Raw genomic sequence first — 17,251 nt, forward strand, 5'->3', positions numbered from 1 at the left:
CTTCAATTTCTTCTTCACTTGTTTTCCCCTCCCTGCAACTCATGCTGTTCAGTCTTTTTGATGAGAGATACTATTTTTCTTCCGAAAGGATTGGCACAAAATTTTTGATGTTCAAAACCAGTGGGATAAGTCCTCAAAATAATTTAAGTCAGTCTGATGAATTTTGGGAGCCTCAATCACTATTTTAGATTTGCATTTCAGAAGAATTTAGATTATACATTAATTCAATCACATTACATTCTTACATTATAGACTCTTTAGATAAATTTAATATTTTAAAATGTCAGTCTCATGACATATCACAAAGTACAGAGATATGTCCCTTAACTTTCACAATAGCCAGTGCATTTCAATGTATGTGATATGAATACACAAATGAAGTTAATTTAGTTTGGGATTCAGTTTAAGACATTTCAGTTCTGTTATCCACTTACATTCATATACCTGTATGCTATGTCTAAACTCCTACTGTAGCTGTCAGTTGGGCTGATGGAGCCTAGCAAATGGTTTAGCTGAAAAGCCACAAAAAGCTCATTTTATTTACCTAAGAGTGGGTGTGTAGTGGCATGCGGCTTGCCCAAATGTATCCCACGTTCAGCCTCCTCCAGATCCAGTGCCATATATGTCATTCCCTTGCAAATGTCTTGGAAATGCTCCTAGTACCTCTGAAATTGTATTAGACACCTATCCCCATGTAATTGAATCAAGTTTCAGCTATATTTTAACATCAGCTAAATTGGTCTATGGCCTGAGAACAATGGGAATTAAAGAAGGAAACAATTCACATGCAGCTATTTAGCATCTAGATCCTTAAACTGAATTTGATGCCCGCAGGCTGTTTATATACACAGAGGTAAGCATTTGCAGGACAGAGATTCAAAATAGAATTTGAAATAAGAGGTTAAGGACAAACTTAAACAATCATATAAAAGGTAGGAGGCCCATATTATTACTAACTATACAACCTGGTTGTTTGGAATTCTGTTAGAGGAAGCAATAAAAAATAAAGAATCTATAAATAAACTTTGCAGACAATGAAAAAATTGAAGCCATTGTTTTGAAAATATGAGCAAGCAACTTTAGTTCTTTGTGTTAATACTCCATTTTCTCTAGTGCCTGGAAGAAAATTATCTACCCTTGACTTAAGTATTTGTTATATGGAATTAATTGTATCTGTATTTTCTCCTCCTCCCACATTTGCTAAAAGTGCAGCTGATAGGCCACTTCTTCCATATTGTTACATGACGTCTGGTTCTTTTCTAAGATGGATGAAATTAGGAGGAGAGTGTAAAATGAACAAAACACTGCCTACTCTTTAACAAAAGAGAAACTGTTTTTCTTACTAAAACCAATGCATATTAATGCAACCTGACTACATGTTAGCACTTTTCCCTCTTAAATTACAGCTTAAAAAACAAACATCACAATCAAATTTTACTATTATACTGAAATGAGATCTGAAGTGTTAATTTTTGGTCAGAAATATTAATTTAGTTGTGACAAGAACCTTGACAATCAAAGGGCAAGTGAAATGGGTTTGCTAAAAGTACTTTTAAGGACAAACTAAGTTATTTGTTAAATTGTATTTCAGCAAATTTCTCGATAACAAAGGAATTAGTAGTAAAAGAAACTTGGGATCAAATAGAAAGCTTTTCTTCATATAATTCTCTCCTCAAGCATTGTCTGTGCCATTACTGTAAGTCCAGATCTGTTAAAATGGGAGATTAACAATGCATTCTGCTCAAATACACCAATTTCAACATATCAACATATGTTATATCAACATCCTTCCCCTATTCTGTGTAAGTAGTTGCACCACTTCTTTTCCCCTCAGTATAAATTAATATATCCTTTAATGAAGTCTTACCTAAAACAATTCTCTGGACTAACTCTTTTAGTTCTCAGACTTGCTTACATCTAGTCCACCAAAGACTCTTCAGTTAAAATCATAACTCTACCCATGTAAAGGTTGTATTGCTCCTTTATCTACTCACCACCATGCTTGCTTGCTTGTTTGTATTTTTCAGTGCCAAGTTCTCACTAAGCCAATCAAACAGCAAACACATGCTGGAATTTAGCATTATGCATAGCTTGTATCAGTTTAACAATGAGAAGAGGTCTCCTGCACTCATTTGTTTATCTCTTCAGAGTAGGCATTTGTTTTGTCCTAAAGCATGTGAAAGATATTTATCACATACAACAAAGATGCTAATGTCAGACAGCTGACCTCTTGCATTGTCAGAAGACCTTCCAACAAGCACCAACTTCAAGAAAATCCCAGATCTCATTTATTTCTAGGAACTAGCAACTGCTTTTTCCATCTGTACAGGACACTTAATGTAAGCTGCAGCAACCGAACCTGTATAAATTCCTGATAGCCTGAAGGCTTTTTCTACTCACCAAGGCATTATGTCACAGTGAAAAATTACATGGATGTCAGGCTAGTCAACCAAGCTCACATTTGAAAAGGAGATGGATCAAACCTTGATCACCATAAAAGGCAGATTCCTTGTCATGGATCTTTCACAGAAGAAATTCCATGTCACTTTCACAGAAGAAAAAGACCTTGGAAAAAGCTCAGACAAGCTTACAAATGACGTGTAGGAATAATGAAGGCACAGTCAATTGCCTCCCCTGCTCTCTACAAACCAAATCAACAAGAAGGAGGGGACCAAGGAAAGTCCATCTCCTGTGCGCAATAAACATTCTCCTGAACTTGCACACTGCTTCAAGCAGCTGTCAGAATTGTTGACTTCTGTACAAAGACCTGTAGTGGGGGTTCAAACATTTAAATAATTCAAATGGTGCAGACATCTCCATCCTTATTTTTCTTCTATATTCCTTTACTATCCCCTCAGTTTTCTTGCCAGATGGCTACAAATGCCTAATTGCTAAAAGCTTACAAAACTACTTTCTTTGTGTGGGCCAATGCTCTAAACCAGGACTTCTGGGCTTCACTCAAAAGCATTCCAATAAACACAAATCATGAAAACTTGCAAATCTGCATTCCAAACTACTTTGCAGTAATTTTAAATCTGTTTCTAGTGCTCATTTTCTGGTAATTACTTTACCAGTGTGATGATACTTACTTAAAGGAATTAACAGAATATCAGGTTCTTCTGAGAGTTATTTCTGTGTATTGTTAGCACATTTGGTCTTCCTTTAAGAAAGCTTATTTCTCTCATCCATTGTCAGATTTCTTTGTTACTAACACAATTAAATATAACCAGGGATCCCATGAAGATCTAGGGAACACCATGTGTTTGAACTTGTAAGATAAACCGCTGTAAAGGCTTAATTTTCAGATATTTCTTTTTTTGTTGTTTTTTATTTTCATTCAGATTTAAGATCTAGTTATTATCTGAACATTTACTCTCTTCTTAAGATTATAATTGGTAAAAACTGTATAAAGAAATAAAAATATTTATTAATATATATGGCCAGGGTAAAAGACCTTCCTACAGCAAGAGAGTTTTTAAAAATGGTTGATACTATGTTAATTCCCATTTGTAAACATGTGTTATATTATTCAAGATGATGAATAAATGGTGCTTGCACAAGGTTTATGAAAAATTAATTGTATTTCTTTTTTGCTCACTAAAGCTAAGATTTCCTTATGCATTCTGTATTCAGGATTTCTGACAATGTATTAAACAATTGTGTGCATACGTATCACGACTGTGTGCAATGCATGTTTTTTAGGAACCAACAGAATTATGTATATATAAAAATAGATATTCCTATTAAAATTAATAGAACAAGATTTCATATCATCTGAAAGAACTCTGGTAATTGAACAAGTTACTGCAGGGGATGGTTAGGCTCCATAGCCTCTTCAAAAACAAACAAGAGACTAAGGGATTTTTCTGTAAAAATAAATTGCATATGTTGTTATTTTAAACTTCATATTTATTATATTTATTTCACAAAATAACTATGTGCTTATAAAATGCATCTTTCATAAGACTGCAATGATTTTAACTAGCCCTATATAAACAAGTTAAATAGTTACATTTGTTAAGCTATAATTCTTAGAATAGAATGGTTTGAGTTGGAAAGGACCTTAAAGATCATCTAGCTCCAACCCTCCTGCCATGGGCAGAGACACCTCCCACTAGACCAGGTTGCTCAAAGCCTCGTCCAACCTGGCCTTGAACACTTCCAGGGAGGGGGCAGCCACAGCTTCTCTGGGAAATCTGTTCCAGTGCCTCACCACCCTCACAATAAAGAACTTCCTTATATCTAACCTAAATCTACCCTCTTTCAGTTAAAAAACCCATTACTCCCCATCCTATCACTACACTCCCTGATAAAGAGTCTCTCCCCATCTTTCCTGTAGGCCCCCTTTAAGTACTGGAAGGCCGCTATAAGGACTCCCCAGAGCCTTCTCTTCTCTAGGTTGAACAACCCCAACTCTCTCAGCCTGTCCTCATAGGGGAGGTGCTCCAGCCCCCTTATGATCTTCGTGCCCCTCCTCTGGACCCACTCGAGCAGGTTCATGTCCTTCTTATATTGGGGGCCCCAGAGCTGGACACAGCACTGCAAGTGGGGTCTCACAATCTGTCAAAACTAGATCTGTTAAACTACAGCAAATCAATATTTTTGTATTTGAAGATGATCAGCAAAGGAACACATCCTACTTAACAGAAGGAATTTATGCTATCTAAACTTAAAATGAATTTTCACATGATTACAATAAAGGACTATTCTTCATATATTCACAGCAATCTCATGTTTCAAATTATGCCTAGAGAAAAAAAAAAAAAGTATTGTATATTCTCCTACACTGTGATGTTTTTCAAAGATAATCTGAAGCAGTTTTTGTTTAAAATTTTATAGAGAAAATTCATATTTTTTTATTTAAAATATCTCTAAAGGTATTTTATTTTATTTCTGTCTTAAATAAAAAATTATATAGTAACTGAACTAGATGGCAGGGAAGTTATGCAATTCAGCAACATAATGCCTGTATGTGTGGATGTATGTGTATATCTATATGTAAATATAAAAAAATCCACAACTGCTGTGAAGTTGAGTAGAAGTATTTTCTTTCTTTCTTTCTTTCTTTCTTTCTTTCTTTCTTTCTTTCTTTCTTTCTTTCTTTCTTTCTTTCTTTCTTTCTTTCTTTCTTTCTTTCTTTCTTTCTTTCTTTCTTTCTTTCTTTCTTTCTTTCTTTCTTTCTTTCTTTCTTTCTTTCTTTCTTTCTTTCTTTCTTTCTCTCTCCTTCCTTCCTTCCTTCCTTCCTTCCTTCCTTCCTTCCTTCCTTCCTTCCTTCCTTCCTTCCTTCCTTCCTTCCTTCCTTCCTTCCTTCCTTCCTTCCTTCCTTCCTTCCTTCCTTCCTTCTTCCTTCCTTCCTTCCTTCCTCCTTTTCTTTTTTCTTCTTTTATTTATTTTTTCTTTTCTTTCCTGTTTTACTGCTTGCTTGCTTGCTTGCTTGCTTTCTGAAGTAAAACCAGAAAATTCTATATGCTTCACTGTATTTCAGTCTTTACCTCTTTGTCTAAAATGCTAGATAGTGTGTGACTAATACAAACAGATAGATTCTCAAGCAGCTGCTCAGGTTTGTTACTGACTGGGGCTGCAGATAGATTTGAATCATCTCCATAGTTGCTGTTATTCCCAGTTTGAACCTGGCAGTCAGATCTGAATTTGAAACTTCAAAGCTGAGTATCACTGAATGAACAATAGGCAGTATTTTTATGGCTGATAAGTACCTAATGAAATTATTTTAAGTGTGTTAAAGTTGGAGAAGGTTCTTCATCTGTAATGTAATTAAAATGCATGATTTAAACTTCTTACCTATTTTTGTCTGGATCTTATGCTTACTTTATAGCCACTCTCATGTTTCTGAACAAGACTTGATTGCTTGCATGCATTTTTCCACTAAATATTTCAGTTTATCAAAGCAATTAATATTTTTAAACATCCAAACACATAAGTCTGCACAAAGACTCAACTACAGAAAAGTAAATGGGCTACTACTACCATCATTATTAAAGACAAATGGAGGACAAAGGAAGATGTTACATGTCTTAAGTCCAAACTGATTTCTACCATTGAAAATACATTACCTGTAGCTCTAAAAGAGAATTTCTAGTTACAGATGTAAAAGCAACCTCACTTTAAAACATGAGTTTAAAAACAACAAAGTCTTTAGTTAATAAGACCATATTCAGATTCAGAAAGATGTCTGGATTGTGCAGTTTATCTAGTTATATTTACTGCCCATATATGTTAAACAACAAGCAACCATGTGACGTGACATCCACTGAAAAACTTAACATTTTATAACTTCTGCTTCCTTAAAATTGCAGCACACAGAAGTTGCAGCAGAACAGCACAGTGTTGTACCTGAAACAAACTACATTATTTTCTTCCTTGAAAGCAGGGTGTAAGCCCATACATATTCTACCAATCAGATCATAGTCCTAGAGGACCGAAAGCTATTTCTAGCTGTCTACATCATCTTCTCCAGCTACGGGTGTGCAGCAGTGCCTTGTTAATAAGGCTCAGTCTTGATTTTCTCAATTTCTTTACGGCAGCCAACTTCCCGTAGGTAGAAACCCAGGGATAAGAAATTAAAGGTGAGACTATTGTGAACAGTAATGAATAAGGATGAAGGTTCTTTCTGTGTTTCTGAAGGAAAAAGAGCCAGGCTTCACTACTATCCCTATGTTAATTTCACTGAAAATGTGAATCATAGAATCATAGAATCATTCAGGTTGGAAAAGACCCTTGGGATCATCGAGTCCAACCATCAGTCCTACTCTACAAGTTCTCCCCTACACCACATCCCCCAACATCTCATCTAAACGACCCTTAAACACATCCAGGGATGGTGACTCCACCACCTCCCTGGGCAGTCTATTCCACTGTCTGACCACTCTTTCTGTGAAAAATTTTTTCCTAATGTCCAGTCTAAACCTCCCCTGTTGCAGTTTAAAGCCATTCCCTCTTGTTCTGTCACTAATTTCCTGTGAGAAGAGACCAGCACCAACTTCTCTACAATGTCCTTTCAGGTAGCTGTAGAGAGTGATGAGGTCTCCCCTTAGCCTTATCCTCCTCAAACTAAACAGTCCCAGCTCCTTCAATCTCTCCTCATAGGATTTGTTCTCCAGGCCCTTCACCAGCTTCGTTGCCCTCCTCTGCACTCGCTCCAGCACCTCGATATCTCTCTCGTATTGAGGTGCCCAAACTGGACACAATACTCAAGGTGTGGCCTCACCAGTGCAGAGTACAGGGGGACTATCACCTCCCTACTTCTGCTGGTCACACTATTTCTAATACAAGCCAGGATGCCATTGGCTTTCTTGGCCACCTGGGCACACTGCTGGCTCATGTTCAGCTGCTTGTCAATCAGAACCCCCAGATCCTTCTCTTCCACACATCTCTCCAGCCACACCTCCCCAAGCCTGTAGCCATGCAGGGGGTTTTTGTGGCCCAAGTGCAGGACCTGGCACTTGGCCTTGTTGAAGCTCATCCCATTGACGTTGGCCCACCGATCCAATCTATCCAAGTCTCTATGTAGTGCCTCCCTATCTTCATGCAGATCGACACTCCCGCTTAACTTGGTGTCATCTGCGAATTTAATGATAATACACTCTATGTCTTTATCAAGATCATCAATAAAGATGTTGAACAGAAATGGTCCCAACACCGAGCCCTGAGGAACACCACTTGCGACCGGCCACCAGCTGGATTTAGCTCCATTGACCATCACTCTCTGGGACCGTCCATCCAGCCAGTGCTTGATCCAGCAGACCGTTCGCTCATCCAGGCCATGGGCAGCCAGTTTTACTATGAGAATTCTATGGGGAACTGTGTCAAATGCTTTTCGAAAATCCAGGTAGATAATATCCACAGCTTCTCCGTCATCCAATAGGCGGGTCATTTTGTCATAGAAGGAGATCAGGTTTGTCAGGCAGGACCTGCCTTTCATAAACCCATGCTGACTAGGCCTGATCCTCTGGTTGTCCATTATATGAATTTTAATGGCACTTGAGATGACCTGCTCCATGACCTTCCCTGGCACCGAGGTCAGACTGACAGGTCTCTAGTTTCCTGGATCGTCCTTTCTGCCTCTCTTGTAGATGGGTGTCACATTTGCCACCCTCCAGTCCAATGGGACCTCCCCAGTTAGCCATGACTTCAGTTAAATCATGGAAAGCGGCTTGGCGAGCACATCTGCCAACTCTTTCAGCACCCTTGGGTGTAACCCATCGGGTCCCACAGACTTGTGTGCATCCAAGTGGTGTAGCAGGTCTCTGACCACCTCCTCTTCAACTGTGCTGACCTCATTCTGCTTCCCCTCCCCATCTCCCAGCTCATGAGGCTGGGTGTTCAGGGAACAGCCAGTTCCACTGCTAAAGACTGAGGCAAAGTAGGTGTTGAGCACCTCAGCCTTTTCCTCATCCTTTGTTACCATGTTTCCCTCTGCATCCAGTAAAGGAGGGAGATTTTCCCTAATCCTCCTTTTGCTGTTAATGAATTTATAGAAACATTTTTTATTATCCTTAACAGCTGTAGCCAAGATGAGTTCTAACTGCGCTTTGGCTCTCCTAATGTTACCCCTGCATAACTTCACTACATCTTTATAGTCTTCATGAGGGACCTGGCCCCTCTTCCAAAGGCAATAGATTCTCCTTTTGTTCTTGAGATCCAGCCAAAGGTCCCTGTTTAGCCAGACCAGTCTCCTTCCCTGCCTGCTTGTTTTTTGGCACGTGGGAACAGCCTGCTCCTGTGCTGTTAAGACTTCTACTCAATGAAATTCCATGTAGTGTAGTGTAATGCAGTCACTGTAGAAATTTACTGCCGTATAGTGTGTTCCAGCATGTTGTTCTCTACACATCCTGTGCAATATATAGATTTCTCTTCCTTACTGTTGACACAGGTAGCAAAGATACAGAACTGTGAAGAAAGGACTTTCTGAGCAAAGAAAAGAGTAAGTACTGGACTAGTTTACCCCTTCAAGTAAGTTTGAAATAAAAACTAGACAGAGACATTTATTCAAAATGCGGTTCTGCTTTTGCTCGTTTACCCTTTACTGCCTGCCCTCATTACCTCACAGGTACATCTCTTCTCCCTGCTCTCCTACTCAAGTTATTGCAAGCATCTCACTGAACATAAGTTTGCTACAAGGTAATTTTAATTCTCTTAACTGAGCCTCTCAATTGGGTCTTCAAAACTAAAATAGCTTATAACATCATTGTGAAGGCATTTAAAGCACTCGTCACTAAAAAATAAAAAATTCTAATCTGTAAGGAAAAATTCCCAAATCCCATCCCTGCAATCTTCAGTTTGTTCCTTGAAAGAAATACAGTTCTTGTTCACTAATCTTTATCCAGATTCTTTGGTATATAGTACCAGTATCCAAGCATAAAGTAACAGTGGGGCTGAGTATTCTGATTTCACTGATGAGACTAAAGAGCAGTAAAGAGCAGTAGACAGCTATTTTATGTGAGAGGTTTTTCTAGATATTTCTGTAGCAATAACTTTGGAAGTACAGATAGAGTACATTGCTTTGCCAGATAGCATCAGTTCAACTTTTTTTTTTTTTTTTTTTTTTTTGACAGGTAATTACTTTATGGTGTAAGAACCTGAAGGAATGAGGGAAAAAGGAAAACATTATATTGCTGAGTAATTAATTTTATTTATTTCAGATTAAAACATCAAATACATGTTTATCTCAGGAAGATAATGTATTAAGTTTTAAACTTGATTTTAAGTTGGTATTCAAAACTATTTGAAAGTAACCTTTGACTGTATGCACAAAACACTATTTCTCTGATACTGAAATGAGGGTTGTGTCTTCTACCAATAACCATCTTGATTTGAAATATGGAACCCTTTGAAATTTAACTGAATTGAATTGGTTCCATTTTTGAAAGGTTCCATCCAACAAATCTAAGACAGAAACACTGATATAAGAAGCACAGACTTCTTAGTACCAACCCTTTAACCAACACTTGTTTATTCTAGTGGGTCTCCTCACAGTGAAATGTTTTGCAACTGTTCATAAGGGTACTCAGGATCACAAACTAATTAATACTGTATTTTTTAAAATCTATCATCATTCTACATGTATAAGCACTGACAACTGGAATTTAAGGATGTGCTAAGAAAGTAGTATGTATCTTAAAGTGGATTAGAACATGCTCTTACCTACCTTCAGATTAAACAGAAATCCATTTAGAAAAAGCATGAATACAGGTTGACATGATAAACACATTTTAAAGTATGCCTGATTATCTTAATTCAGCATTTATCTATACTTGCTGGAAAATGCATTATCAAATATTTAAGGTTTTCTTTATCTAAACAGGGGATTAATTATGGCATTTTCAATAGCACTATAGAATAACTGACAAAACTCTTGCATTTTCACAGCTGCTGTTACACACTTATCTGAAAAAAAATATTAATCTAAACATAACCAAATATTCTCCTTAAGTAGCTTAACATAGTTTTTTGTGTTTTTCTTTTAAAGAAAACCATCATCATCATAAGAACCATGTCGAAAATGCTATTGAACAAATAATGCAATATAGAATGTCTCACAGGTTATGTAAAGAGCTCAAAGAACAAATGCTTTTAAAAACACATCATCTGGTAAAATCTTCATCCTACACAACCCACGCAGCATTCCCTGCCCCAGCTGCCCCCCCCCCCCCCCCCCCCCCAAAAAAAAAAAAAAAAAGTAGTAGACACGAAACATCCCAGGTGCTGGTAAAACAATTTCCTTATTTTCCTTGCAACATTGGAATAGCTTCATTGTGCGTTCATTTTCTAGCCACTCAGTTGCCGCCTTCTTTCTTTCTGACTCTATTGTGTGTGAGTAGCAAGACCATTTTTATAGATATGTAGAGAGGAACACTGCTTCATCTGTTCAACTAACTGCAATAACCAATTGTTTCAAACCTGTGAACAATTAGTAGCAACTCCTTGTACAAATTCTAATCTGCACAATTTCACATCTTGTGAAAATCTAGTATAAGTCTGTGAGACAATATGAAAGTGCCTAGGTGATCTTTTTGATTGTAAAGGACTGGAAACAATATCTCAGTGCAAACAATTTTAAAGATGCAGAAAGAAGCCAAACACCTGTTTTGGAAAGCATGAAGTGGAATCCAGTCCAATTTATGGTGATAAAGCTTGATGCATCAGAAGGTTAAACACCTTTGGAAGATATCTGGCACTCAGCCTCTATTATCAGGTTAAACCAGATGCGATTGTAGAGGATGTGTGTCTATAAAAATGCTCAAATCTCACCTTCTGTTTTCCTGGATGCAACTAAACATCAAATAGCAACTTTTTACAGAAAAAAAGTTAAGTAAAACCATTTAATAGAATCTATAAAAAATTAAATCTGAATGCGAAAAAGAAACTTTTTACTCTAGGAATGAGTTAAGCCAGAATCAGAAGCAGGAACACATGACTTATCCAGTCCCACCCAACTTATAAATTTTAGAATTTGCTATGAATGACCTAAATTTATACCAAAAACAATTTAAAATGTTCAAGACATTCAATAGTAGTTTCTACTTCAGCATTAAACACTTCAGGGAACGGAATACTAGGAGGAGAAGAAAAAGGAACACTCTCAGAAAACATTTTTCTTTGGCATGCAAGCCTCACTATTAAGACCCTTGTTTCATATCTGGTTAATTAAAATGCAGTATATTAAAATATAGTACCTTATAACACATGCATAGAGACCGCTGTCTTGTACCACTGTCGGTCGGAACCAAATGGAGTCTTCTTCTTTACTCATTCTAATTCCATCAAAAGCTATAGGTTCCTCAAAATCTCCAGGTCCAGAGCTTTTGTACCACATCAAACTAAGTCCAGCACTTTGGGCTAGGGAGTAGTTAGCTCTAATATATCCATAAAAAAGTGCACATTTTATACGAACAGGTTCTCCCACTAGAACTTGATATTTCTTGTAATCCACAGACCAGTCAGTGCATCCATCAGCTAAAAGATAAGAGAAAATGAAAAAAGATTATCAAAGGCTTCAGAGAGCACTATTCACACAGCAACCTTTACTGTGGGAAAGCATTGCATTTAGGAAAAGGTCCATTGTGCAACTAGCAGTACTTTTTTGATCCCTGAAAAATTAACTGCATTTTCACACTGTTAACATCATGTACTTGTCTACGCAGAACAGAGTTTTTATGAGATTTCGTGTTTAATGTTGATAACTTCTGAGATAACTGAGCAATTGCTCTTTTTTTCTTTTGTGGAACTCCAGCATGACCAGTTATAAATACTGGAGTGAAATTAGTGCAACACAGAGGCCATGTGGTACACAGGGTGTCATAATCTGTGACCTTCATCAATCAAGTACCTTCAGGGTAACCATGTAATGAAAGCAGATATTACTCAGTCTCAGAAGACAGTAGGACAAGCAGCTGTGGCCTATACCAGAAAGTGTGAAAGTTTGGGTTAGATTTGAAGGAGGAGAAGAAACTGTCTTAACAATAAGAGCAATAAGAACAAATGTGAAAAAAGATACTGCCAGGAAAATTACTGTCAGTATTTTTAATGGATTATTCAAAAACAAGTTAAGCAGCTCTTACTTGGAATTCCTGACTTTCTAGAAGTACATTAAAAATTAATTTAAATGATTAATGTTTTTTATATTTTCCTGTCCTGATTAGCAATAATTCTAGAATAATTTTCATATTCTTCACATGTTGAATATCAGCCACTACCAATATTGTTTGTTCCACAATAACTGTTCATCAGAAAGCAATACTAGATTTAACTTTCTGAACCTCAGCAACAAAACCAAACCTCAAAACTAAAAAAACCCACCCAATCTCCCTCCCTCTTCCTCATTATTTTTAGTTAAGAATACCAAAAAACAAAAAAAGGAATAGATACTTTATACAATGGCTTCCTTAAAACAAGCTTATGGTTTTCTTAAGGAATTTCAACCATGGAAAACCACCATTGGGTTCACTGAGGTGTCCAACCTCAGCTACTTAATAAGGCCCCTGTTCCAGTCAGTAGAAAGCAATCACTACATCCAAAGGACAATTTATTTCATCTTAAAATGAATATTTATGACTTGTATAAATATTTGGTCTTTGAACTTAACACTTCTTTTTATTAATTTTAAAAGAGCTTGGACAGCTAGTTAACTTAGAAAATCGACTTTCACAAAACAAAATTCACATCAAATGCCTCTCACCCTAGAGCTGGTTGAATAGTGACTTTTAACCGAGAATTCAAGCTACTGTGCAAGATAAAGCAGTATTAGCATTTTAAACATAGACAATGTTTTCATCTCTTATTTCATAGAATAGCATGCCAGAATAGTGATTTTTGAGATTTACATTTGGATAATACCACAGTACTTATTATAAATAACAAAATAAGAAAGACACAAACATCTCCACACATCACTGTGTAAGTAGTAACCTAAGTTGATACAACATTGAAAGATGGACAAAACAAGAATAAAAACTTTAGAATCAATTTGCATTGCACATAGAGAACTATATCATATATTATCTATCATATATGGATTGTTTCCTCCTGTGTTTACTTTTGAGACAAAGAAGGGACAGTAATATGTCCCTGTTTCAATTTTCCTCCCAACACTCCCTAAAAATTAGTAACCATTAGAAGGCCATAATAAGACATAGAGGTACTCTTGCAGAAATTGAAGTGAACAGAGACAAGACTATGCTTCCCGATAGGACTTAAGAAACTAACTTTCATTTATTTCAGAAGTCATTTACATCTTTGATAATTTCATTTTTTACTGTTTTGAAAGAGCATTCTCTCTGATCTGATTGTGTTTCTCTCTGCTTCTAAATTCCCATGCCAAAAACTAATTAACAGGCACCTCTAAGCAGGGTTAATTCCATTATATAAGTTAAGACGTAATAACTTCTTCATCATACTTTATTAACAACTTGTAATCTTGCCTTTCATTGCCTAATTAAGTTATAAACTTTGGTTTATAGTATTAGACTGCTAGTCATGTTTTCTCTCTCATCAGTTCTAATGGTTCCTTGAGCTTGATGAATCCATAAGAACACATTGCAGAATAACACCAACTCTGTTTCAAGCCTTCGTATCAAGTAAAGGATTAACTATGCAGAGCAGATATCCTTGACTTTATAACCTTGACTATGTTCCTCATGAAAAAGTGCTATGGATCACTTTGCAGACCAGTTTAGTAGGCTTAAGCAAACATGTTAGCAGGTATTCTATACTCACATGCAAAACCAAAGGGAATATTACTAAACTTTTGAAAACTAACATTATCAAAGTTCAGTTCCTGAGTTTTAAGAAGAATGACAACAATAGATTGAATATGTAAGTATTATATTTACATTAATGCTCTGTGAAACAGTTATTTCAAATACATAATTTGGATGACATTTCTATGGAAGGAGAATACTAATCAAAAAATTCCTAAATGCCTAGATTTGTCTAAAGTTTCACTTAAAACTTCATATCGCAAAGTACAACCAACACTACATTTGAAGGTAACCATCTACTGAACTATTTGGTCATTTGTTGGCCTGACCACATCAATATGTCCACCAGATAGTTTAAGAGAATATCGATTTAACCAAATATAAATACTGGCATGCTCATAATAATATGGATTTGTATTTTATGTTTTATCTTGTGGTGCACCCTAGGGGTCAATACTAGGTCCAATCCTGTTTAACATCTTCAGTAATGATCTGGATGATGGGGCAGAGTGTACCTTCAGCAAGTTTGATGACGACACAAAACTGAAAGGAGTGGCTGATACACCAGAGCGTCACACTGCCATCCAGAGGATCCTCAACAAGGCTGGAGAAATGGACTGACAGGAACCTCATGAAGTTCAACAAGGAGAAGTGTAAAATCCTGCACCTGGGGAGGAACAACCCCAGGCACCAAGATGTGCTGTGGGACACCCAGCTGGAAAGCACTTGGCAGAAAAGGACCTGTGGTCCTGGTAGATACCAAGTTGAACATGAACCATCAATATGCCCTTGCGGCAAAAAAGATATGCTGAGCTGTCAGTTGGGCGAGGGAGGTGATCCTTCCTCTCTACTCAGTACTAGTGAGGCCACACCTGGAGTACTGTGTTGAGTTCTGGGCTCCTCAATACAAGAGAGGCATGGACAGACTGAAGAGAGTCCAATAAAGGGTCACAAAGATGAATAAGGGTCTGGAGCATCTCCCCTATGAGCACAGACTGAGAGCTGAGACTGTTTAACCTAAAGAAAGGAAGGCTGAGGGGGCATCTTATTAATTAATAAAATACCTGAAAGGAGGGTGGAAACAGGATGGAGTCAGGCTCTTTCTACTGATGCCCAGTGACAAGATAAGAGGCAATGGGCACAAACTGAAATACAGAAGGCTCTTTCTGAACATTGAGAAACACTTTTTAACTAAGTGTGTCTGAACATTGGCACAGGTTTCCTAGGGAGATTGTGGAGTCTCCATCCTTAGATATACTCAAAAGCCATCTGGACATGGTGCTGGACAACCATTTCTAGGTGGCCGTGCTTGAGCAGGGGTTTGGACCAGATGACTTCCAGAGGTCCCTTCCAACCTCAGCCATTCTTTAATTCTGTGATTTATTACAGTCACATTCAGTGATAATCTTCAGAAAACGTGTGTCCTCTTCTCAATGTGGTCTTTCAATGAAGTGAACATGACAGTTCACATGACAGAAATATACCAGTTAAACTCTGCCAACACTGACTTTTAAGTTACTTAGAACTGTAATAACCTTATTACAGCTGGAAGCTTTAATACCTTAAAAATTTTCCAGGAAATACTTCACACTACTGCTCAGCCAATCTGCCTTCATCTATGAGAAGGTGCTAATGCAGTTTTGACAGATATAATAGAAGTTCATCTTTCTCATCATAAGACACAGACACCCTTCTGTGATATTTTGTGGTAACAGTGATATTTCAGGAGATAACTGCCTGTCTGTGCTTAAAATGCTCCTATTCCGCTGTAACTGAGGAGTATAAACAAAGGCTTAAAACCAAATAATGGAAAGAAAAATAGACTGTTGTGCCCTTATAATGAGATTACTCTGAATACTCAGACAAGATGATAGCATGCATGCACTGTAACTGACACTTCCTATGTACACTCTGCATGTGGTGTATAGAGCACAAAAGCACTTGTCAGTCTAGGAAAACTTGGATGTATCAAAAACCTAATTAAAATCCTGATTTCAAATTCCTTGAACTATATAGATACATTTTAAAAGACCCAAAGATTAATTATATTCATTATGCCTTTCACATTCATAGAAATCTTTACATTTTTCTATTGACATTGGCACCTTAAAATGTTACAAATTTGCATGTTAAACAGTTGTGTTACTGCTTCATAAATAGGGACAGAGAAGAGCAAAGGCTTAATGTTTGTTCAGACTTGTTAGTATTAAATACATTGAGGGAATTTTATTTAGTTTTGTATTCTAACTGTGGTTCATTTCTATTTTGATTGGATTTTCTTTCTTTTCTTTGTGTATAAGTAGGGCATTGACCAAATAAAATATGTAACATTTCCCTTCTTAATTACAGCTGCTACTGACACACAGTGAACACCTACATTTATGCTGGTTCAAAACAACTGTGGGAAAAAAAAATACACTCAAGATTTTTTAATGTTTCCATTTCTATTGTCACATCATCAAGAAGTCAATCATCTTTTATTTTATTTTATAAATTAGAAAATACTTGAATAATTCAACAGTTTTGAAATTTCAGAACTGCCTTCAAATGAATGGTTGTAGTCCCTGATCTCCATTTTAATATGCTGCCAGTTATTGCTAAACATAGAATGAATATCATTCACTCAGGTATTTCCTTGAGTGATTTCAGGGTATGAAATAAACCACACTACATCACTGTCCTAATAATGAGATCGTTCTGTTGGATAAACAAGCTTTTTTCAGTCTGTACCTGCTGATAGGACCCAGCACACAGAATATTTAACATTACTGAAAAGATCTTCCCCTTCATTTTTCAGGATCTTATGTACCATTTTCAAGGCAAAATTCAGTGCTGGAAAGGAAAAAAAAATAAAGCTAATAACTCATGGGTCCACTGCTACAACCTGGCTTTATTTAAAAGCATCAATTCAATTTATAGGTTTCAGAGTTAGTAGAGGTCTTCAAGTTTCCAATACATTGGTGGAAATCTGAATTCTGGATATCTAAACAATTTAGGTCTGACAGTTGAAAACAGTTTTCCTTATACATTTATAC

At 36.8% G+C, this 17,251-nt stretch overlaps 1 protein-coding gene across 1 annotated transcript in view; it reads right to left on the bottom strand.

Moving 5' to 3' along the window:
- IL1RAPL1 (interleukin 1 receptor accessory protein like 1) overlaps positions 1 to 17,251 on the bottom strand; it is a 794,351-nt gene that overhangs the window by 366,077 nt on the left and 411,023 nt on the right. The window contains exon 3 of the mRNA XM_074860926.1: positions 11,694 to 11,973. Within this exon, the coding sequence (XP_074717027.1) occupies positions 11,694 to 11,973 (280 nt within the window). The remainder of the gene's footprint in view (positions 1 to 11,693; positions 11,974 to 17,251) is intronic.

The sequence above is a fragment of the Strix uralensis genome, chromosome 2 (assembly GCF_047716275.1).
Source record: "Strix uralensis isolate ZFMK-TIS-50842 chromosome 2, bStrUra1, whole genome shotgun sequence".
Taxonomy (NCBI): domain Eukaryota; kingdom Metazoa; phylum Chordata; class Aves; order Strigiformes; family Strigidae; genus Strix; species Strix uralensis.